The sequence below is a fragment of the Cupressus sempervirens genome, chromosome 8, assembly GCF_028749045.1.
Source record: "Cupressus sempervirens isolate cs-2001-9-10 chromosome 8, ASM2874904v1, whole genome shotgun sequence".
In the NCBI taxonomy this organism is placed as follows: Eukaryota; Viridiplantae; Streptophyta; class Pinopsida; order Cupressales; family Cupressaceae; genus Cupressus; species Cupressus sempervirens.
This window is the reverse complement of record NC_143125.1, coordinates 619,174,030-619,200,214: the sequence shown is the minus strand read 5'-3', so window position 1 is coordinate 619,200,214 and position 26,185 is coordinate 619,174,030. Positions and strand designations below refer to the sequence as shown.

At 34.5% G+C, this 26,185-nt stretch overlaps 1 protein-coding gene and 1 pseudogene across 1 annotated transcript; one reads left to right on the top strand and one right to left on the bottom strand.

Moving 5' to 3' along the window:
* Positions 1-834: 834 nt before the first annotated feature.
* On the bottom strand, positions 835-2,461 carry LOC149543961 (zeatin O-xylosyltransferase-like). The gene has a single exon (XM_089798603.1). The coding sequence runs from the start codon at positions 2,390-2,392 to the stop codon at positions 986-988; it is 1,407 nt and encodes a 468-aa protein (XP_089654729.1). The 5' UTR covers positions 2,393-2,461; the 3' UTR covers positions 835-985.
* Positions 2,462-22,769: 20,308 nt separating this feature from the next.
* On the top strand, positions 22,770-23,610 carry LOC149543960 (uncharacterized; annotated as a pseudogene).
* The last annotated feature ends 2,575 nt before the right edge of the window (positions 23,611-26,185 follow it).

The following is a 26,185-nucleotide window of genomic DNA, read 5'->3' as shown; positions in this document are numbered from 1 at the left end:
TAGTAGTGACACTTTCTTCATCTTTTTAGGGAAATTCAAACTCCACTTTATGCTTTAAAATCCCTTGCTTTGAGTTAAACACAATAGACGAGGGAAGATTCTCTAGTCTCCTAGTGTTCAAATATACCCAAGGATAGAGAAGTCTAAATTTAGGGTAACTTGTATATAGTTGATTATACACATGAATCATATTTTTTGTTACAATTGTATGTTGATTGTGTGTGTTTCCCTAAAGTGTTTCGAATTGTATGTTAACTTGTATTTCCCTAAAAACATATAAATTTGCTAATAATTAGATTCCACCTTAGTGACTATTTGATTGCAAAAATAGTATTTTCTTGTATCAATTGCAAGTTATTAATTTTGTAAGATTGAAATTCTTGCTGATAAATTTTAATCTCAAAGTAATAAAATGATATTAGATAAGAAGATATTATTTCAATAAGTACAAATCATTTTTACAAATACATAATCAAATTTATTTAGTCAAAATCTTACTTATAAAAAATAAATAATATAAAATTTAACAAAACATTTTTAGAGAAGATCATTTCATTAAAGACATAATTAATTTCATAATTAATACATCTTACTAACTCCCAACATATAAACACTATTTTATTGACTATAAAATATTGTCATTTAAACAACAACAAATATTAATATGAGTAAGACATAGAAAAAATTAATTTTATAATTTGCTTCATTAAAGATATAATAAATTATCAAATAAGAAATTGATGGTAAACTATATAATGATTGTCTATTTTTAATGTTATATAATAATAAATAAATAAATAAAGTACAACTGCACAAATTTCATATCTATAGCAATTATAAGAAAGTCACATGAACCAGAGTTTTAATTTTTAAACGAAGAGTCCCTTCACGTGAGGCTAGCCCTAATTTTGATACAGTTCTTGTAAAACGAGAATTTAATTAAAACAGACGCTACCAAGATTGCAGGGGCTGTTCGCAAGGTCCTCTAATCGGAAAAGTACTCAGAGAAGTGATGGAGAAGAGAATCCAGATCCTCCACCGAAGACCCTCCATCGCCAACAGCCCTCCGAACCTCGCCTCTCAATTCCTGCGCCCTCTTTCGCACTTCCATTCCCTCCTCACTCCTCATCAATCGTTTCACCGCTTTCTCAACCTCCTCCGCACTCACAATCTCACTTTCTTCGTTTCCCCAATCTTTCACATCCATGCCGGCTTTCAACTCTCGTGTTATTAGAGCGGCATTGGCAAACTGATCGGTATGCAGAGGCCACGCCAGCATACCCACTCCGGCGCTGATGCTCTCCACTGTCGAATTCCAACCGCAGTGGGTTAAAAACCCACCAGTCGACTTGTGAAATAGAATGTCAAGCTGCGGCGCCCAATTCCTCACAATAAAACCCCGTCCCTCTAATCGCCTCTCGTACCCTTCACGTTCCAGAAACTTACAAGCCGAATCGAACTGCACTTCTTTGGAGGGATGAGCCCCGTCGGAAATCCTGAGCACCCACAAGAAAGGATGTCCGCTGCGTTCCAATCCCTCGGCCAGCTCTCGGATCTGTGTCGCTGAAAGAGAAGATAAACTGCCGAATGAAACGTAGATAACAGATGCAGGAGCCTGTGTGTCTAACCATCTCATGCACTCCGTCTTCGCCTGCAATCGCAACCGCTGCTCGTCATTGAAGAATGCGGCCTGTGGAAGAAGAGGGCCCACACTCCACACGGGCTTCCCACCGTATACTGATTCCTTTCTTCCCTGCTCAATGAATTCGGATTCCAGTGCGGTGAAGGTGTTAATGATATATCCCTTGGAAGCCCCTAGGAGAGCCCTTTGCCGCCTCGAGTATTTGAGCAATCTTTCAGGAAAGCAACGCTCCAGTGATACTCGGGCAACAGGGAGCACAACCCTTGCCTCATCACACACCCGCTTCATCCACAGATTATAATAAGCGCCTGTGGGTTTGAACGCATAGGCAGGGATTGAGTACCTTGTGGCTACACTCTGAACCCATCCGATAACTGCATCGTAGACTAGAACCACCCTATTATTGTTGTTGGAGCAGATAGTACGCATTAGTTGATCCAAATGAGGGCCTAGCTGATCCTCCACGGCTTCGAACAAAGAAATCAAATGAAGCGGAAACATATGAGAGCTCTGCGCATCTTGCTCTTCAGGTGAGAGATTCGGCATGGGCAGCTCGTGGAAACGAATATCGAAGTTGTTAAGCTCCCATCCCTCAACTCGGCGGCGGACTTGGTGAATATGGGCGGAGGTGGAAACGAAGGATACGGTTGCTCCTCTTTGGGCGATAACTCTGGAGAAATGGAGGAGCTGATTGAGGTGTCCCTGTGCGGGGAGCGGCACCACCACCACTCGCATTCTTGCACCACTCATCGTTCCCAAATCAAATTCAAATCACCGCCTTACAATAACAGTAAACTGTATCCTTCCTTAGCTATAAGAGGCTGCAGCCACTAATAGAGGAAGATATTTGTTTTATAATTGAACTCAACCTCTTTATCCTGGCACATTCTGTCATTTAACAATCATACCCTCTTTTATGTCATTATCGTGACAAATCATCTAGATGCATTACTTCCTTTCTAAGTTTACTATAAATTTCTTACACTCATCATGTCTTCCCCTTTACCTCGTTGAAGAGCATGCTTCCCCTCCTAAAGTATATGTGTTATAACCGAGACAATTATATCTTAATGGGAAAAATGAAAAAGTACACGTGAGTTAGTTTAACAGGGACTATCAATGGCTATCACAATGTCAATATTGTGACAAAATATTTATTTTCCATAGTAATGATTCCATCGATCACATTAATATTGCCTATCTATCGTATTGTCTATCTACCATATGGAGCATTAGTAAAAATCCATCTTTAGGTTGCATTGGGGTCCACTCTCATGCTTAGGTTTGTATAACTTTTAATCAAATACAAACATATAATTAGATATATTTGAGTCAAATGTCTTTTAAGAATATTAATGGTTTAAGAGAACAAAATATAAAAGACAATTCAGAAATGGCATTCTTCATCATGCTAGTGTGTCTTTTTTGAATGAGACTGGAGTTTCATGGAATCTTCATTCACCCAGTGAATGAATATTTTGGAATTATCTCTTGCTGATAAGTCACTGACCCCTGAATTCAGTGGCTTTGACACTGTTGAGCTAAATAAAAGAACAAAAACAAAATAAAGTAAAATTGAAAGTTAAAACTAAATAAAAAAGATGCAAGAGTGGACCAAGACTTTATAGTGGTTCATCCAACTAATCTAGACTACATCCACTCTTTCAAGCAGGGGAATTTCTCTTATTTAGATAAATAACTAGTTACAATGAACATTAGCATCAAATATCTTTTCTATTCTATATCAGTAACATTCAATGGAAGGCAAAAGGGCTAAGAAGAGGGAGAGATGCCAATGATTGGACTGCACAATCTGAGCTGATATGTATTCCCTTGTCAGAATTGTTACAATCTCCCACTTGAAGTCCAATCAGTGTTGCATAGAGATATCACCTACTTGGAATGCTTATGGCTATGTCGTGACAATACCAAGAGAAGCTCTACAGAATTCAGACTTCTCTCAATGTACAACCTTTGTAAACACATCAGCCAAATTAACTTTTGTATCGATCTTCTCTAACTATAGCCTTCCCTCTTCAAGAACATGATGGATAAAGTAAAATCTAGTTTCTATATGCTTCATGCGACTGTGAAAATCTGAATTTTTAATAAATGAATGACACTCCTACTTTAAGAAAATAGGATAAAGTTGGATTGTTGAAATCTCAGCTCTCCAAATAATTGTTGCAACCATGTCATCTCTTTAGCCCCCTCAATAAGAGCAATATATTCAGCCTTGATAGATGAAAGAGTGACAACTTGTTTCTTATGAGAATTCTAGCTAATCATTGCCCCAAAAAAAGTAAACATGTAGTCTATTGTAGACCTCCTTTTATCTATATCTCCAGCCATATTAGAATCAACATATCCGCAACTATAAGGGGTCTTACTATTAAAACTTAAAACATGAGAGGAAGTGCCTCTTAAATACGGAAAAAATCTATTGAACTACTTGCCAATGAGTTTTACCTAGATTACTCATAAAACCACTTATGACTCCCATTGCATGAGCAAGATCTAGATGCATACTAACCATTGCATACATTAAATTCCTAATTGTTGAAGAATAAGGAATACAATCCATCTCATATTGTTCTTCTGGAGTGGAAGAACACATCTTTGAACACAATAAAAAATGATTAGCCAATGAAGTGGCAACTAATTTGGCATTTAACGTTTTAGACTTTTCAAAAACTTTTAAAATATATTTTTCTTGAGATAATCTAATTTCTCTTTTTTGTCTATTTTTTATTATATCCATCCTTGGGGAAAGAATCCTCTTTGCCATCCCTAAATCTGTCATGGAAAAATGAAGAGCTAAATGCATATTCAGTTCATGAATGACTTGCATACTATTTACAGCAATCAACATATCATCAACATACAATAGTAAAATCAAAAAATCACCAGTAGGAAGCCTTTTGTAGTAAACACATGGGTCTAATTCATAGCAAGTGAATCCTTCTTGTGTCATGAAGTTATCAAATTTTAAGTACCACTGGTGCAAAGCTTTCTTTAGCCTATATAAGCTCCTTTTTAACCTATAATATAAATGTGCTTGCCCTATTTAACAAATCCATCTAGTTGTTCCATATACAGTGGCTGGTTGGTTATGTGGCATTTGAAGTCAAGGAGTACCAAGGCTATTTCTAGTTTCCTCTTCCATTGCTTGAGGTTGGAATCCACCGTATGGTAAAGGGAAAAAAATAAAGTGGGGAATGAATCCTTGTGTAACTCATGGGATTGGTTGGATAGTAGAGAAGAAGTCGCCATGCAAATTCACAACGGAGGAAGAGTCCATTCGTGCGAACCCTAAAACATCAAGAAATATGGGTATGTGCAAGCTGACAGATATGTCACGTTGTGCAAGGTCATTATTTGGGCATTGAACACTCGGTGTCAAGTGAATAGACAGAGCATTGAGCTTGATCTCTTTCATGAAGGCCTTGTTTGATGTAGCCATAGGATATAGAAGGTATATTGGGGACATGGAAGTCAGTGTGGATAGCGAGAAAGATGGTATAGTGGGGAACAGAGCAATATATTCTAGAAATTGGGCACCACCTAGTGTGGATGGATCATAGGATACAAATGAGGGGTGTTTGAAAATGTTATATTTAGGATAGGAGCATGTATGTGTGGCAAACAAAGGGAATTATCCCTTAGAGGTATTTGCAACTAGTAGTGTGTGATGAAATGCAGAAATTTCGACAACATGGTATATGATTTGTTGAACTAGAGATTTTGTTATAGTTGGAGCAAAAGTAACAAATTTGACATTTGTGGTGTTTTTTTTTTTGAATTAGAATATGTTCCAATATCAAATAAATTATATTCAAAATGATTTTCAGAGCTAGTGACCAATTTGTGCAAACCTAAGAAAAACTTATCATTGAAAATAACATCACAACTATGAACAAGTTTCTAAACTATTGTATCCCAGAATCAGAAACCAAATTGATCCTCACCATACCCCAGAAATATGCACCTTTTAGATGTAAAATTCAATTTTGTTCTATTCTCCTTAGGAATGTGAACATATGCATCACACCCAAAAACTCACAAATGAGAAAATGAAATTCTTTTACAATTTCATCTCTCTTCCAGAATATCAAAATCCAAATATGGCAAAGTAGCTTGATTTATTAATAAACAACGATATTACATGCCTCTGCCCAAAATTCATTCCCCAAACTAGCATTAGATAACATACACCAAACCCTTTCCAAGATAGTATGATTCAACCTCTCCGATGCAACATTTTCTTCAAGTCTATAAGGGATTGTTTTAATCCTCTAAATACAATGATCTACATAAAAATTATCAAACTCTAAAGAGAAAAACTCACCACCATTGTCTATCAACAAACATTTAATATTTTTCAAATAAAATAGTGTAAAATTTTTGAATACAATAGGTTCATCATGAACTATTTAGCATAAAAGAGAAGGAATCTAAGGAAGCTACCTGAGTATCATACTTTTAACACTACCATATTGCCACTAAACATGACTTACAGTGTAGTCAACCCATTTCTTTCACTTGAAAAAGTACCAAAACAATATCAAATCTACATTGTATATCCAAAAGATTTACATAGTGCTAATTATGAAAATTAAACATGATATTGATTTATATTTTTGCCCCATCCATCATTAGAATCCAATGCTTGCAAGAAAGTTGTATCTAACAATTCATCATTCCATCCTACTAGAACCTCTTCACCAGTAGAAACATTTGGAAGGGGTTGTTGGGTACTAGTGGAAATGTGCAGATCCTCTATCATTATTTCAATTTGTTTAATGTCATTCAAATCTGTCATATCCTTGAATTGATCAAGGTACTTGAAATCCTTAACTTCATCTTTATGAATAAGTAGCATTCCATCCTTGACTAGTGTCATAAATTGAACCATAGAGATTTCTAGATAAAGTGACACTAGAGACATAATAGATAAATGTGTGAGTTTACAAGTAAACTTAGGAAGCCCTCTATCCTTCTACTAAAAGACATTTTCATTTATTTCTTTCCAAAGGAACCATAAAATCTCACATGTAAGAACAAACCTAAAATATTTAAGCTTAGAGTCAAAAGCTTCAACATATCCAACTAAAATTTCACTCTAGGAAAGACTTGGTTTTGAATTTCATAAAATAGGATTGCCCAAAAAAATTGACCATATCATAATAGAAAAATCACACTAAAAGAAAACATTTTCAAAAGACTCAACTATATCATAGACTTTTCAATGACCAAGAGTAAGACCTAAAGACTCCAAGTTAGATCCTAAGGCAAGTTTTCTGAGCAATAAAAGCCACTCAAAACAAACTTTTTTGGGTTCCACTCTTGACTGCCATAAGCACTAAAAAAGAAAGACCATTTAGAAAAAGGAGAACACAATCCTCGCCCTTGGATCACTATTTGAAATCTTTCAAGATGAGACACAAGCATATTATATAACTAGATAAAAGTACAAAGTTGTGTCACCTTTCAAGTTGACTTCTCAGAATGATTGAATTTGAGTATTTCTATCTAAAAATCAATTTTGTCCAAACATATGATCTAAACAAATTCATTCCAACAAAGTTATATATGGTCTTGCAGTTTTCCAATTGAAAATATCTATTAAATGCATGCTTTATACTAGTTTGTATCCAATTACAAAAGAAATAAAATTATTTTAGAAAAGTGGCATTTCAATAACTATTACTATTTTTTATGATATTTTTTTAATAACATACAAACACCATTTTATAGAGCTCGGAGTCAAGAATATTCTCATATAGAGTTTATAGTGTTTTAATTAGAAAATATATAGTAATTAAAAAATTCTACAAGCATGCATTTTAACACTTGAAAAGATGTCAATTTTGAGAAAGAAAAAATATTAAATCATATTAAAAAAATATTTTAAAAATTATATAATGTTCTAGAGGAGAGAGTCTACTTTTAGAATGTATAATTTTTCTCCTGGTTAGAATAGATTTTTTTTTTTAAATGTGGTGGAAGATGAAAACTATCGATTTTAGGTGAGTTGAAATTTGAATCATTACAAAAGAGAAAATATAGGTCTAAAGATGATTTTTTTTTTTTTTTGTTCTAGCTATATATGTTATCTATAACATAGTCTGAGATCAAAGGGAAATAAGTTTATTTCCATCTAGTTTTGTGGTGGGAACTAGACCCATAATTTTTAACATTTTATAGCAGCTAGAAATATATCTATAAAAATTAGGAAAATATATCAATTCTTATTCCAAATAATTATTAAAAAATATGATCATAAACTTCATCCATTTCTATACATTTCATTAGTTTACTTCATTTTCAAATTCAAAATAATAATACAAATTTTATGTCATTGAAGCTAAATAGTTATACTTTTGTTAGCCATTTCCTTTACAAAAGGGTGACACAGGTTTGTGCTTTTAGCCAACTATTTAACTATTACTAAGAATTTTTCCATCCTTCCACAATAGTTGTATGAAAAATTTTTTTGAGTCAATAGCCTTAGAGAAGTTACATGTACCAAGTGCCTTGCAAATTAATGTATAAGTTTTCTTTTGAGTCTGTGTGATACAAAATCTAGTTCTAATTTCATCCCAAGTACCCATCCAATTATCAATCATTAAGTCATTGATTAAATTCACTCCCAACACATTCCAGTGTTTTACTGAGCAACTTTGTGTAAGTGTGAAAGGTTTTCCATTTAGGAACAACCCATACCAGATTGATCTATTTGTGACAACATAAGATGGGGAAGAACCAAAAATAGTTCTAACTGGAAAGAGTATCCTTGAATGGGTCCAAGCCTTCCAAAGGGTAGCAAAAACATTAGAACTAAAGACCTTGATCTTGAAGTCACATAATAGAAAATCAAAGAATTGAATGTTCATCCAACTTTTACTCTTGGAGATGATAGAACATTGAATGTTATTTCTAATTAATAATTTCCAAGGTTCATTACCATATATGGCCTTAAGAATCCACTTAGAGGAAAGAGTAATAACATGAGTTTTTAGATCCTTCAAACCTAGTCCACCATATTGATTTAGTTTAAAACACCACTACTAATTCATATAGTGTCCCTTTTTGTTTTCCATTCCATCAGACCATAGAAGCTCTCTCCAAATTTTCTCAATTTTATTCATTTTTTGATTTTTTTTAACCAAGTAGAAGCAAAGTAAAGATGATGAGATGAAAAGTTTATGCACAACTTGTACCCTTCATTCCAAAGAGAGATAGTGAGTCTACCATTTTACATGTTTCTTTTGAATTTTATTAAAGACCCACTCCCACATAGCTTTAGTAGAAGGATTAACAACAAAATGGATACCAAGGTATCTAACAATCTCATTAGGGCCTTTCCATTGCCAAGACATCAACTAAACCCAATTTGAAGGAGATTTAGACCAACCTAGAACTAAGGATTTATGAATCCTATCCAAGGTGGTCGAAAAATTCATCTCTTCAAGTTCCAAGAACAAGGAAGTGTCATCAACAAACTAAGAATTTAGTAGCGTATCATTATTAGGAAGGAGGAGATCTTTAATATGAGGACCAAGATAAGGAGCTCTAACAAAATAAAATAGATCATCAAAAAAAATCACAAATAGGGAATGGGCAAGGAGACAACCTGTTGCAAGAGCACCCTAGGCTTGCCTATAATCCTGCATGTTTGGAGGGATATTGGTTAAGTATTGAAGAGCATCAAGCTTGGATTTTGGTGAAGCTATGATTTCATGGTTAGCGATGTGTTGGAGATACATTTAGGAACCTTTCCACGTGATTGCATAGAGATTAATTGGATTGAGTTGAAGTTTGAACTATTTTTACCTTACTGCTAGAACTGTGTTTTTCTGGTTTTTGGGTGCCTGTTGCAAGTTGTATAACTAATTTTTTTGCAATGAATGAGAGGCTTCACATTTCAAAGACCTAAGAGGATCTATATTACTATCTATGATCCAAGGTGAAAGTTCTAATTTCTTATAAGTTGGGAGATATGGCAATTCTTCTAGAGTGTCCATTTCTAAAAGTTTGCGCAATGAGTTTTTGTGCGTGACTTTCAGGATGGATGCACAATTATCCTTGGTGAATCATCCTTTGCACCTTTAAGTGTATTTAGAGGACCTAAATTAATACCCTTAGTTTGAAGCACAACTTTTGATTCAATCAGAGCTATGATATATCATAATTTTTCTTGGATATCAATTTCTGGACATTTTATTTCTATTGGAGGCCGACTTTTGGCATTTAATTTATGTATGGGTATTTAATTTGTGTTGTAGCCAACTTGTAGCTTAGATTGGTATAATTAGGGGTCTTTTTGTTGGATACAATTGATAATTGCATGATTGTCTTTGATGTTACACAAATGTCATATCAATCATCAGACAGAGTCCACCGAGCTCAGAAGGTAAGTACAGCTGTTGACAGAGTTTACCGAGCTTGCAAGGTAAACAAAGGAAGTTCAGTGTTTTCCGAGCTCACTCGGTAAACAAAGGATATGAGATAGGCTGTCAGTATTTACCGAGTTTACTCGGTCATCAAAGAAAAGTAGCAGACAGTGAAAAGTAGCAGACAGTGTTAACCGAGCTCACTCGATCATCGAAGAAAAATAGCAGATAGTGTTAACCGAGCTCACTCGGTCATCGAAGAAAAGCAACAGACAGTGTTAACCAAGCTCACTCGGTCATCAAAGGAAAGTCGGAGAAATCGGTGTTTACCGAGTTCACTCGGCGACTGAAGGATTTCATGAAATTCTCTGTATTAACCGAGCTCAGTCGGTTAACACAAGAATTATTTTCTGTGCAGTATTTACCGAGTTAAGTCGGCCAGCGAAGGATTTCTCGAAGGTTAAATAATTAAAGTTAATTACTTTATGTAATGTATGAAGCCGACTTATAGCACAATTATTTATAATTGTAACTTGTATTTGAGCCGACTTAATAATCTGAAAGGTATATATGAAGGATCAAGTTGCGAATTCAAATATGGATGTATGAATGTGAACAAACTAGCAGATATGATTGAATATCTAATATGTGAATTATAAGGAAGGTCAGAGCAAATTTTTAAGGACTAGTGATGTAGAGTTGCATTTGATCAGAGAAGATCCAGAGGAACAGAACAGAGATCTGTATCAGCAAAGATAAGTTGTATTTATTTCAGATCACTCATTGTTACTTTCTAACAATTGTAACAGTGTTTTCAAATCTCTTAACAGAGTGGGTTTAACAGCCTTTTGTAAAATCCTCTAACAAGGTGGTAATTCAGTTGAATTGATCTAAAGACCTCTAGCAAGGCCACTCCTAGCAGGGTGATTAAATCCTCTAACAAGGTCGCACCTAATAGTGTGTTTTGTAACTTTTAACAAGGTTGGCTCCTAACAGGGCTCACTTCAGAAGAGTGAAAAACAGTAACTAGTTACATTGGTGGTTTTTCCCATATTGGGTTTCCACGTTAAATCTGGTGTCTCTTGTCTCTTGTTTCTTGTGTTTTCAGTTTGATTATATGAGTATCAGCAATGAGTATTTCCTTTGACATCTTAAGGGACTTGTGGGAAAAGTTTTTGTAGTAACTGATTCACCCCTCCCCTCTCAATTACTCCATTCTCATTTCCAACAATTGGTATCAGAGCTTATTGGTGCTTGCAGGAAAAGATTTCAAGGATCTAAGCCAAAGATCAAGATGTCTTACAAGAGAGAAATTCCAAGGCTCAACAAAAATAACTTCTCTGCATGATAAGGATTGATGAAACTTCATTTGGCTACTATTGGTGATACAGGACTGAAATATCTTGATGAAAAATACAAAGAACCTTCCGGCACATTATCTGTCACTGATATTGCTGAAAAGAAGACTCATAACAATATGATGACAAACATTGCATCTGCACTAAGCTATGAAGAATTTGATGATATCAAGGATTGCCAAACCGCTTTTGACATGTGGAACAAGCTGAAAGAAATCTATGGAGGAGATGACAATGTGAAAAGAGCAAAAGCAGAAAGTCTAAGAGGACAATTTGACCAAATGAGAATGAGAGAGGATGAAAACATTGCCAAATATGTTGATAGAATCAAAGCATGTGTCAGTGCAATCAGGGCATCTGGAGGTGATATCAAAAAAGAGACGGTTATAAGCAAAGTTCTCAGAACCTTGCTTCCCATCTATGCAATCAGAGTTTCTGCAATTCAAGAAAGAAGGTGTGAAGCAAATCATAATATCAATTTGGAGGCTATAGTTGGAAGACTAACCGCATTTGAACTAGACAATTTTGACAACTATGTTCCAGCTTCCAAAAACACTGAATCAGCATTTGAGGCCAAACTTTCACTCAAAGATAGAGGCAAAAAGAAATCAGAGTCAGAAAGTGATGATGAATCAGACCAAAGTTCAGACAGTGATCTTGAAGTAATTGAAGCTCTACTGGCAAAGAAATACTCCAGAGGCAGAGGAAAATATAAAGGTAAAGTTCCTCTAATCTGTTTTTCATGTGAAGAAATTGGTCATATTGCAGCTAGGTGCCCAAACAAGTAGAAAAATGATGAAAAGAAGGGTCATAAATGGAATAGAAAGAAAGATTACAAATCATTCAAGAACAAAGGTAAGAAATCATGTTTCATGGCTGAAAATTCTAAGGATTCTGATAATAGTGAAGATGAAATTGTTTATATTGCTGTGAAAGATGATTCTGATAGTGATGAGGAAGATAAAATGGCTCTTATCTCTCATATAAGTATGAATGATACATGGATTATAGACAGTGGTTGCTCTCATCATATGACTGGTGATAAAACTAAGTTTGATCAGTTTGAAGATTATGATGGTGGCAGTGTAAGGTTTGGTAATAATGAACCTCGTTTTATAAAAGGAAGAGGAAGAATCTCTCTAACCAAAGAACTTATATGCAACAATGCCTATTGGGTTGAAGGTCTTAAACATAACTTGCTAAGTGTGGCACAGTTACTCAATACTGGATTTAAGGTGGAATTCATGCATGGAAAGGCAAGACTGTTAAATGAGCAAGGAAAGCTGATAGGATCTGGCACACAAACTAAAGGTAACTTGTTCTACCTAGAACTTGGTGAATGCTCATGTTTTATTGCTCAAATTGAAGAAAGTTGGTTATGGCATAAGAGGTTGTGTCATGTCAATTTTGATAATCTGGTGAAGATAAGCAAATTCAAAAAGGTAAGAGGCATTCCTAATATAAAGAAACCTGAGGTCGGTTTATGCAAGAATTGTCAGATTGGTAAAATGGGAAAGACTAGTTTTAAAAGTAAAAGCTATCAGTCTGAAGATATATTAGAAATTGTGCATACTGATTTATGTGGACCCATTGGAATTGAAAGTTATACTGGAGAAAAGTTCTTCATTCTTTTTGTTGATGATTACTCAAGAATGATGACTGTTATGTATCTAAGGAATAAATCAGAAGCTTTTGAGAAATTCAAATGGTACTTGGCAAGAGTAGAAAAAGAAACAGGGAAAAGATTGAAATGCTTAAGGTCAGACAGAGGTGGTGAATTCATTTCACATGAGTTCAATAACTTCTGCATTGAAAGAGGAATTAAAAGACAAGTTTCAGCACCAGGAACTCCAGAACAAAATGGGATAGCTGAAAGAAGAAATAGATCCATTATGGATTGTGCAAGGATCCTAATGATTGAAAAGAACATTGCTATCAAATACTGGAAGGAAGCTATCAGCACTGCAGTTCATACCTTGAACCGAGTACAACTGAAAAAGGACTCATTCAAAACTCCCTATGAATTATGGTATGGCTACAAACCCAATGTAAGTTATCTGAAAATATTTGGAAGCAAATGTTATATTCTGAAAGAATCTAAAAAAGGTAAATTTGATGTAAAAGTAGATGAAGGAATATTTCTAGGTTACTCTTGTAAAAGCAAAGCATATAGATGTTTAAATCTATCTACTCACAAGGTCATAGAAAGTGCACATGTGAAAGTTGATGAGTTTGCAGAGAAATCAGAAGAAGAAAGCAAGAAGGTTCCTGAAGACTACAGAAGATTTATTTACATTGAACCTGATACTATACCAAGTACTCCAGTTAATCAGGAATCCTCAACTCCCGAGTCATCAATGACCAAGTTGCAGGAAGTTCAAACCGAGATACAGGAAGTTTTTACCGAGCTAAAAGAATCCAAGTCACTTTCAGACTCTACCAAGCAAGTATCTACCGAGTCTGAATCTACCGAGCGAGAACAACAAGAATCTAAAGTACAAAGGGACAACAATGAAACTCATTCAAGAAGTAAAGAACCTGTGTTAGCTAAATATGTCAGAAGGCATCATGCTCCAGATCAGATCATTGGAGACAAATCTGAAGGAACTTTGACAAGAAGTAAGTTAAAAGGCACTTGTTTACTTGCTGATTTTGAACCTAGAAATATCAAAGATGCATTGGCAAATGATAGTTGGATTGAGGCTATGAATGAAGAAATAGAACAGATAGAGAAAAACAAAACATGGACTCTTGTATCTAGACCCAAAGATAAGAATGTGATTGGAACAAAATGGGTATTCAGAAATAAACTAAATGAAGATGGCAAGGTATCAAGAAACAAAGCTAGACTAGTATGCAAAGGATATGCTCAAGAAGAAGGTATAGACTATGGAGAAACCTTTGCTCCTGTTGCAAGATTGGAAGGTGTAAGAACCTTACTTGCATATGCTACTCACAAAGGATTCAAAGTTTATCAGATGGATGTCAAGTCAGCATTTCTCAATGGAATACTGGATGAAGAAGTTTACATTGAACAACCTGAAGGTTTTATTGATCCAGATAAGAAGGACATGGTCTGCAAATTACACAAGGCGATGTATGGTCTAAAACAAGCTCCTAGAGCATGGTATGAAAGATTGCATAACTATCTTATTCAGATTGGTTTTCAAAGGACTAATGATAACAGTAGCTTGTATATAAAAGAAGGTCCAGATAATAAGATTGTTTTGGCAGAAATATTTGTAGATGACACTGTTTTCACAGGCAATGATGATCTATGCAAAGAATTTTCAGAACAAATGAAGAAGGAGTTTGAGATGTCTATGTTTGGTGAGATTAAATTCTTTATAGGTCTTCAAATCCAACAAAGTAAGAATGGCATCTTCATCACACAGTCAAAATACATCAAGGAGATATTAAAAAAATTTGGTATGGAGGATTGTAAACCAGTTGGAACCCCTATGTGTACTGGATTGAAACTTACCAAGGAAGATGAATCCAAAGAAGTGGATCAAACACTGTATAGATCTATGATTGGAAAGTTGTAGTATGTAGTACATACTAGGCCAGATATTGCTCTTGCAGTCGGTATTGTAGCAAGATTTTCAGCAAAACCAAGAGAAACTCATATAATGGCAATCAAAAGAATAATGAGATATTTGAAAGGAACTGAAGATTATGGGCTATGGTATAAATTTGGAGGTAATTTGGATTTGAAAGTATTTACTGATGCTGATTGGGCAGGAAACCTTGATGACAGGAAAAGCACAAGTGGAGGAGCATTCTTTCTTGGAAAGAGATTGGTTTCTTGGACAAGCAAAAAGCAGAATTGTGCATCCCAATCTACAGCAGAGGCAGAGTATGTTGCTGCAGCAGTAAATTGCTCAAATATTGTTTGGTTTAAGCAGTTATTGCAAGGAATGAGGATGGAAATCAACGAACCAGTTGTTATGTTCTGTGACAATACTAGTGCAATCAATATATCAAAGAATCCAGTGATGCATTCTAAAACCAAGCATATTGAAATCAAATATCATTTTGTCAGAGAATTGGTACAAGACAAGGAGATCAGATTGGAATATGTCAATTCAAAGGAACAAATTGCTGACATATTCACAAAGCCACTACCTAAGGATGCATTCTTGTATCTCAGAGGTAAGTTAGGGGTTACACCCCTATCCGAAATTCACTAAAAACAAGTTTTAGTGATGCATCAACGCATACCAAAATGAAAATCTATCTGTTGATGCAGTCAAATCTGAAAGCTTTGCATATGAATCAGTACTACAGGTACATTCCAATTCATTTAAGTTCTATTGTCTTTGGCATTTGTTGTCAAAGAGGGAGAGATTTCCTTTACTGTCATATCTTTCTGAAATTTGTGTGAAAAAGAAAGTTCTTATGTAATTCCTTCACAGAGGGAGATTACTTAAAGAGGGAGAATTGTTGTGATGACACATTGTGCTGATAAGGACTTGTTTTCAAATTTCATTTCTGTTATGACATGTTGTGTTGCCATCAATGCCAAAGAGGGAGATTGTTGGATACAATTGATAATTGCATGATTGTCTTTGATGTTACACAAATGTCATATCAGTCATCAGACAGAGTCTACCGAGCTCAGAAGGTAAGTACAGTTGTTGACAGAGTTTACCGAGCTTGCAAGGTAAACAAAGGAAGTTCAGTGTTTTCTGAGCTCACTCGGTAAACAAAGGATATGAGATAGGCTGTCAGTATTTACCGAGTTTACTCGGTCATCAAAGAAAAGTAGCAGACAGTGAAAAGTAGCAGACAGTGTTAACCGAGCTCACTCGGTCATCGAAGAAAAATAGCAGACAATGTTAACCGAGCTCACTCGGTCATCGAAGAAAAGCAACAGACAGTGTTAACCGAGCTCACTCGGTCATCAAAGGAAAGTCGGAGAAATCGATGTTTACCGAGTTCACTCGGCGACTGAAGGATTTCACGAAATTCTCTGTATTAACCGAGCTCAGTCGGTTAACACAAGAATTATTTTCTGTGCAGTATTTACCGAGTTAAGTCGGCCAGCGAAGGATTTCTCGAAGGTTAAATAATTAAATTTAATTACTTTATGTAATGTATGAAGCCGACTTATAGCACAATTATTTATAATTGTAACTTGTATTTGAGCCGACTTAATAATCTGAAAGGTATATATGAAGGATCAAGTTGCGAATTCAAATATGGATGTATGAATGTGAACAAACTAGCAGATATGATTGAATATCTAATATGCGAATTATAAGGAAGGTCAGAGCAAATTTTTGAAGGACTAGTGATGCAGAGTTGCATTTGATCAGAGAAGATCCAGAGGAACAGAACAGAGATCTGTATCAGCAAAGATAAGTTGTATTTATTTCAGATCACTCATTGTTACTTTCTAACAATTGTAACAGTGTTTTCAAATCTCTTAACAGAGTGGGTTTAACAGCCTTTTGTAAAATCCTCTAACAAGGTGGCAATTCAGTTGAATTGATCTAAAGACCTCTAGCAAGGCCACTCCTAGCAGGGTGGTTAAATCCTCTAACAAGGTCGCACCTAACAGTGTGTTTTGTAACCTTTAACAAGGTTGGCTCCTAACAGGGCTCACTTCAGAAGAGTGAAAAACAGTAACTAGTTACATTGGTGGTTTTTCCCATATTGGGTTTCCACGTTAAATCTGGTGTCTCTTGTCTCTTGTTTCTTGTGTTTTCAGTTTGATTATATGAGTATCAGCAATGAGTATTTCCTTTGACATCTTAAGGGACTTGTGGGAAAAGTTTTTGTAGTAACTGATTCACCCCTCCCCTCTCAGTTACTCCATTCTCATTTCCAACACTTTTGGATTCTTTAGTGATTGAGTTGGGTATGGAATGAAGGATAGATGCAAATTTGAGGAGCTAGAGCTACAACTTAGGAACTAGAGGATCTCTTGGTGGACCTAAGCATACAAGTGTGGATTCTTCTTGGTGTTCTTATCTAGTTGTGTATCTAGACTAGATGAGATTGGTTTTGTAAGTTGGATCTTGTTGGATCTTACAAAACTAATTTTGTAATTTCTGTTTGTATTTGGCCCTAACCTAGAAGGCCTTACAACTGGGCATATTGCATGTAATCAGTTATATTTTATGAACGAATTATTGCATTTTGGTTTTATCTTGCATTTTTGTTTCTTGCTATTGGGTTTCCACTATGTGGTTATATTTGTTGGAGGATGGGACATCTCCTTTGGGGATACTCTTGCCCTACATTGCATCACAACCTTGTCTTATTTATCTTTCAAGAGGAATAGGTTTGGTAAAATTAACATTCATATCTATGACAGTGGAAGAGTCCTTGAAAAACATCTTTATCCATATGCAAGAATACTCAGGAAATCTAAGAGCTTGCAACATCCCAATAACAAAAGGCCATTCAATTCTATCATAGGCTTTTTCACAATCAAGTAATATCATATCCACATTTTTCTTGCTCTTCTTATTCCAATGCATTGCTTCACAACTAGTTATTAAATTTTCCAATATATAACTACCCTTAATGAAAAATGATTGTGTAACTAAGATAAACCTATTGAGAAAATTCTCAATTCTTTAGCTAACAATTTTGCAATGATCTTATAAGAGATGTTCAATAATGTTATTGGCCTCCAATTTTTTATTTCAGCTTTGTCACCATTCTTTGCCATCAATTTGATAATGCCTGTATTGATTTACTTTTTTATGGATCCTCTACTAAATGAGTCTTCATAAAGTGCCAAAAAATCACTAAAAAACCAATCTATAATAGTTTTGTAGAACTCAGCAAGTAGATGATCACATCCTGGTGATTTGTCATTGGCTAAAGAGTTAATAGCCCATTTAACTTCTTCCAAAGTAATAGGATTGTTTAGTCTATTACTATGTTCTTCTGACACTATTCTAAGAATTAATTGAAGACATTTATCAAGCACCTCATAGGTAGCATCAAACATCTCATATGAAAGAAGCTGAGAATAATACTCAAAGAAAGTTGATTGAATTAACTATAGGTCCAAATATTTTCCACCATTAAAGTGAATGTGTTGAATGAGTTCCCTTTTATTCTTTTCCTTGATAGTATTAAAGAATTATTTAGACCAGCTATCTCCTTCCAGATTCCAATTCAATTTGGATCTATCTCTCTGACCTTGGATCTTATAGTTTTGGATCTTCCTTAAAGAGTGTTTAGTCCTAATGAAATCAACTTCTAACTATGAATCTTGAATTTTGATTTGGAGATCTTTCTCTATTAGGTTAAGATTAGTCTGTGCCCTAGTTTCTTCAACATTTAGATCCATACTTTTACTTTTACCAATAATTTGGAAAATCTTTTTCCAAACTTCAACTAATCCTTCCCACATTTCTCTCAATTGAACATCACCACTAACTAGTTTATAAATACCAGCAACATACTTGATATGACCAATAGTATCCTAGTATTTACAAAGAGAAAGATTAAGTTTAAAGGGCTTGTTAACCTTTATCCTAGAAGCCTGAGTCTGATCTTCCAACCCAATATTTATAGAGATAAGGGAATGGTCAGAGAGAAAAGCTAGAGTAACTGTGATAGGTGAGTGCCCAGGATCAGAGTAAAAACATAGAAGAGAAAATATTGTTAGTGTAAATAATTATTATTTACACTTTACTTAAATTTACTTAGGTTAAATGCATTATTTTATTATTTATTAGGTTAGACACTTAGGAGTTTGCTCACTCATATGAGTTGTCATGTTGACAACACAGGAGTAAGCAACTCTAATTTAGCACATGGTGTCTACAACATCTCTACATGTGAGACACCTTGTCATACTTATCCTCTCATTGATGCACGTATATTCATGCACAATGAAGGACATATTCTTAGTTGTCATGCTTATCTCCTAGTTCATTCTAGATGCATCTTAGAGGCCTTTATATGCAGGCACCTCTGATGTACTATACAATCAATTGAATATCATATTGTTATTCTAATCATACTCTATTGGTCTATTTTGTGCTAGTTATTATGCTTCTTGGTCTTGGGTGAATTTTTCTCTAAGGAAAATTCTGACATTGTATCAAAGCTGGTGCAAATTTCACATCCAAATAGTCGTCGCAGCAGTTCTATTTGGCCTGAGATGATGGTCATATGACTATCAAATTTAATGATGGGTTCCATTGATGTCACCAAACAATTGGCCCCCTAGCTGATGTGGCAAATGAAATCATGACGATGTCAACAATTTAAAGACTATATGGACTAGTTTGATGTGGCAGGGTACAGATTTGACATACCAGGTTGATGACATGTATGTTTGCTACATGGCAATGTTGACATGTTTGACTATACTAGATCTGTTGACTAGATAGGGTCATTACATAGACAAAATGCCATGACAGCAAAGGAAGTGAGAGTAGACATTCTACATGGCAGAGTACAATCTATGTGTCCTTTGCTAGAGTTATAATCGACAATGCTAAGTTTTTGAAATTCTGTTAGAAAGACTATCACCGGAGGAGAATTGATGGTGGGTTTTAATCCCACATTCCCTATGCTAGGGAACCTAGAGTGTTTAAAAACATAGTGCCTCGATAGTTAGAATAACTAAACTGGCTAGATTATATATGAAGGTCACTGGTGATTGTTGCTTACCGTGTGTAGTGTTGGATTTGTATGAGATTTTCAAACTTCAGAGTTTGATTTTTTTATATTTGGGACTTCTAATGTTATTTCACCAAATGATGTGGTTTGGGAAGGTTTGAAAGATCAACACACACAAGAAATGATTGATGAAAAATGCTCTTCTAAAATTATGGCTGATCACACAATACAATGTCTATCAACATGTTTGGATGGCTCTTCCTACAAGCATTAAGTTGATTATGAATTATTCATGTTTGATCTCTTGGAGACTAATGAAGCATTATTACAGCCTAAAGCACCAAATGATTGCCAAAAAGTAGGAAAGGATTCATGCATATTTTAGACCCTTGTAGATCTTTTCCCCTCTGTTCCTTTGGAATAATTGATGCAACAGATTATAATAGAAAAATCACACTAGCAATCCAAATATCAAAGGACTCAAGGTATGGAAAAATAGTTGGCATTTCATCTATCTTTTTAAAAGATAATATTGATTTAAAATATGTTGAAGAAAATCTTGAGTCTATATTTATTTTCCCTCCCATGCATTCATTTTCCATACATGAGTTAAAGATCACATTGGCCATGTTGCTCACTTGTGTGCAAAACATTCTTCCATTCAATCAGGAATTGACTCGAAAAGCCTCATACTTTTTCCAGCTTATAAATGGTCACATTTAGTTTTTAGGGTTTTCCTCTATCCAATGTAAATAACCTTCTCCTTTCTGCAAATTTTGGCTTGAGTTTGTTTCTTGTTTTGTTTTTCTATTGTTTCCCTTGAATAGGTTGCATCTTTTTGAATTTTTCCCTTCCTTGAATCAATCCATATTCTGAAGGATTTCCATAAATAAGGGTCCTTATTGAATTGATTGGTAACACCTTATGCCCATCTAGTTTTACTTCCAAAGTTGTCAATTTCAAATTCCTTTGTATTTCTGGAAGCCATGAACCTTTTCTACATTTTCATTTTGAATATTTGAGGCTTTCATGGAGATGTATGGTGGGTCATCTAGGTCATGGAGTTACAATTACATTTGTCATTGGTAATTATATGAATCCTTCACTCACATTAATATGTGTGGCAGCCTTCCAAAATATTTTGTAGCCTTTGAAATATTTATTTGATTGACAACCTTGATTGTAACACTCTAATTTGACCACATAGAAGAAATATTAAGGCAGATATGATAGTTCTTTTCAAGGAATGAGATATTTCCCCAAGATGAATTTTCAAATAATGATGTATACGAACTGTAACTATTTTTCATCTGTATTTGGACATAGTGGGTACCTCCAAAAGAGTTTGGGAGCTTGAAACATGTGGGATCTCATTGTTTGGAAATGTTGTTTCTCTGATATTCACGGATTGCAGTAGAGTTGCAAGTTGGTATAAAAGTGGCTCATATAGTAAAAGGTGATGCATTATAGACCAAGAGAATTGTAGGATGGTTGCTTCAGCATGCATCAAGTGTAGAGGAATGCAAAAATAGTTATATTTGATGGACAGTTCCAAAACTCATCCAAACACAGTGCATTCTATAAGCTTATTGGTCGCTCCAATGACCACTGCCATTATTCTTGATCAACATATCGATGCAAACTTCAAGGATAAAGTATTCGAAAGGTCAAAATATGCCAATGGATATTGTTGTGTGCAATGATTCTCTATTTCTAACCATGGGTGCTCTATCTCTGTCAAGAAACATCTTGAGTTGAGAAGTAGAATGTGGGCCAACCAAATCAAGCTGACACTGAATAGATGCCACAGTTACTCAATTTCCTAAAAGGTGTAATGCTGAATTCCACAACAAACAAGATCACATGTGATGGCATCTTAAAGTAGTGAGTGTGATATTAAGTCTCTCCAAATAAGAATGGTTCATCCAAATGAGATTATAGAAGGTGGTTTGATTTGGAAAGTTGAAACCATGATGACTACTCCAAATGCACAAGTAATAATCTCAAGGCTCATCTAGCTATTGAAGTGCACAGGTTTGTTCACATGTTGTCAAGGTCCCAAAGAAAACAATTGTGAATGTGTATTATGCAGAACTAAAGCTTTTTATAAAATTGGATTTGGGGACAAAATGATTATGTCTTTTGATCAGGGTGATAATCAGTTTCATGTTTGTTATTTAAGCAATCATCAAATAGTTGACCCAATGCTAAAAGTTATCCCTATTTTTTGATGTCACATTAGAAGATAGAAAACAACCCAATCTACAACTAATGTCCATAATTTATTATACAAGTTTGAATTTGGATGAAGAGATGCCACCAATATAGGAAATCAAACCATCATTCAGCCGATTGTGATAAAAAGGGACATTGATTAGCATTTTGAAGAATATTCTAGGTTCATGGCTTTTGAATTTGAATAGTTTGGAAATGAAACAACCCATTTTGCGAATTTTGTGCCCTTCATGGATCTGTGCCTCCTTTTACTTGTAGGCTACCTTTGAAAGCTTTTAGTTTCTCAATTGAGAGAGTCATGTGGCTCCACAAGCAGGAAACTTGTCAAAACTGCCATGGTCAAAGATATAATTCAGCAAAATAGTGGCAAAGAAGTCTTAGAGATGGAAAGAAAAAAACATGGTGAAAATGTTATATGCCCTAATAGTTTCATAAAGTCTATTTGACATGTAGAAGGTGTGGTGGTAATTTCCTATTTGATAGAAAATGGATGATTTATTATGCTGATGGAATCATGGTTCATATTGTAAAAGACACTCAATGTACAAGGTAGTTCAAATGTATCAAATTGCATTTGGCCATGCTAGATGAGCTTTAACAATCTACCTAAGAGAGGCTGGTGATTTTGTATCTATAGCATGGAGGAGTTAAGGAAAAATATCCAACTTACAAGAATGAGTTATGAGGGAATGCATGAGGTAGTAGTAACCTTTTTATCCAAGTAGTGTTACTAAACTTCAGAAAGGAGATAACCCCCTTTCTACCAGAAAAGATAATGGATTCAAAATAGAAAATGTTGAACAGTGCTCAGACAATCTTGTTCTTAATATCTCCACAACACTTGTTGTGCATAGTGAAGATGAGAGAATATCTGTGATAGGTATTTGGTAAAGGCAACTCTCTAGAATAGAACTTCATTCATAGCATACACATATGTTGGTGAGCTTCCTAGCTGTATATTTGGGTTAAATAATCATGGGTTGACTTTTTACATTGAAATTTGTTCATCCAAGTAAGGAGTTTGAAATGGGAGACATTGGGAGAAATTTTATGTCTCATGATTTACTTGAAGTAGTCAGCATCAGAGATGCATTAAGTTAGAAATTTTGAATGAGCACTTAGATTGATTTTTGTTTCTTCATTACCAGCATGTTTACTACATCCAATGTTTCATTTGGATATAGCTATAATCTGATTGATGTTAGATAGTGCAAAATTTTGAATGTTGAAACTACATCCAACAAAAAAAAAAATTGGATTTCATTGCTAGAAGTAGGCTCAAATTCATTCTTCCATGCAAATATGTTTTTTGTACCTTGATATCAGCCAAACAAATGATGAAAGTTCCATTAACAAATAGAAACGAACAATATCTAAATAGTTTGGAGATTTAGTGGGTAGGTACTCTATGAGTGGAAAGTTGTTAAGCATAAAGAAAGTGTTCAGTATTACTACTAGAACATCAGAGCTTGAGAAATCTTATTGGTGACTTATTTTATAATTGTTCAAGAAGTTGCGGCAAATAGAGATGTACTGAAGTTAGAAAGCTCTTGAAGAGACTAATAATTTTGTTTGAGGTCCAACCTTGAATTTCAATATTCAAGATAAATGACTCTATGACCCAAAGGATAGGCACTAGACCATCCAAAGATTTTGGAGTTCTCTACATCCTATATAGAATGCAACCCCTAGAGAGAGCCACTGTTACCTAGGGTTTTGAAACCCTAAGGATTTCCCTCTCACTCAACTATGTGAAAAGAAATTAAAAAAAAGAAAGCTTTTACATTAATAATTTATTAATTATTTTTCTTTATATAATATTTAATTCCTAAAAGAGTTAAATATTAATATATTTAAACGCAAAATTATTAAATGTCAAATTAATTTAAAAAGAACATTAATCTCTCACATAATTAATTCTACAAGAATTAATTTATTATTATTATCATGGGAAAAGAAGTAAACTAGTGAGTTAGTAGGAGTAGATTGAACTTGAAGAAAAATGTAAAATAATTAATTCTTAATAGAATTATTTTTTATTGCAATGTGCATAACGATTTGTGAAATTGGATTGGGGGATAAAGTAAAGAGATAAAATTAAATTTGTTTGGCAAGGAGAACTCTATTTTTCATTGTCTTTTGCATTACCTTAACTGGAAGGAGGCTTTACTTGGAGTTGGGCTTCGAAACAATGTCATTGCTAAAAAAATTCAACAAACCATCTTATTGCACATCTGGAGAGTCTGTTGTAAAGTAGCTTTTGATTAACTCCTATTCATTTTATTGTCTTGCTTCTATTTTCTCTCAATTGCAAGCAGATTCCAAGAAGAGTACCATGACAACATATTAGGTGCAATGTATATAGCACCAAGTAATTCAGCTAATCAAGAATCAACAAAATGGGATAAATTGTATTTGAAATTGTGCTCTCTTCTCTTTGTACCCCTGTGGGCTATTTTGCCTCTTATTTCTCCATTGTAATGTTGTCTTCATTCTTTCGAGGAATTTTCTATGATCTGTTCTTCTTACCTTTGTAATTTACATTATTTCAATGTGTGTGTGTGTGTGTGTGTGTGTGTGTGTGTGTGTGTGTGTGTGTGTGTGTGTGTGTGTGTGTGTGTGTGTGTGTGTGTGTGTGTGTGTGTGTGTGTGTGTGTGTGTGTGTGTGTGTGTGTGTGTGTGTAAGTTGGGGTAGTCAAACTTCTTTGGAAAATTATTTAATGGGTGAAAAAGAATTGTAATAGGTTCTTCTTCTCAAGGAGAGATGTCTATACATTTTTCAAGAAAGGGGAAGGCATTTTAGTTCTAAAATATTTTTAATAGAAAAGGGAAGGAACAAATGGTATTTATTTTTGTAACTTATTTCTTATGTAAGGAAAAATAATCATATGGTTGTTTGCTTGTCTATTTGAAATGAAGAGGAATTTATCATGAAATCCTATGATTTTAATTTATTTTTCTCTAGTTAGAAGTGATCCTATGGTCACTCTAGTCACATTTGAAATAATGTATTGCTCTCATTTACCAAGATTTTTGGTTATGATGAAATCTTGAGGTTTCATTCATCCAAACATGCAAACTGAATATTACATTCCATTTCATTTCTCTATAGCAAGAAGATTTATTAGGTGGCCTCTATGTTATGTATTTGATTTCCTTTCAAAATTATTTAAATTAAGGTTCGTATTCATATCATGTTGATGAATGAATGTTAGTGTTCCTTCTTGGTTAAAGGCATAATAGAAAATTATTTATTTTGAATCCAAAGGAGGGAGTTGTACCTCTATTTCAAAATTCAAAGAGTACTTGACAAAATAATTGCAAGTGACTCTATTGTTGGTTTCAAAGTTTGTCTTTCTTTTTGGGTATTCAAGAGTCAGTTGTGAAGGTGTTTTTTGGAGAGGACAAACCTATTTACTAACTTATAGGATATTACTATAGAATCCATCATGGTTTTGAACTTATGTTGTTGCTACTATCTTCATACTAGAGTCGATGGTGGGTCATGGTCATAATAGAGGTTATGTTTGTACAACACATCAAACCAAATCCTAGATCTCAATTGTAATCCTTTCATATTAAATAAATTGCAATATTTTACAATTCATTCAATAACAAAATCCTTAAACAACAAGACGCAGGACTAATGGCCCTGGTAGGTAGTGGATTTATGACTTTGGGTTTGAAGCTTGCACTACACAAGATGTGCATTTAATTCCTGAGGCTTGTATGCAAGCATTACCATTTAAATTAAATTCTCAATAAAAGTGTCTATCAATTTATGAGTTGTCACCGTATTCAAAATCACAATCAGTAAATTATTTCCTAATGACTTTTTCCCGTCATGAGTCAATTTTTTATCAGAGGCAACTCCAAAAGGAAAATCTATCAACTAATTACATCTCAAACCATTCAAACAAGTTTTTGCACAAAGCCTAAAGTTCAAATATAATTCT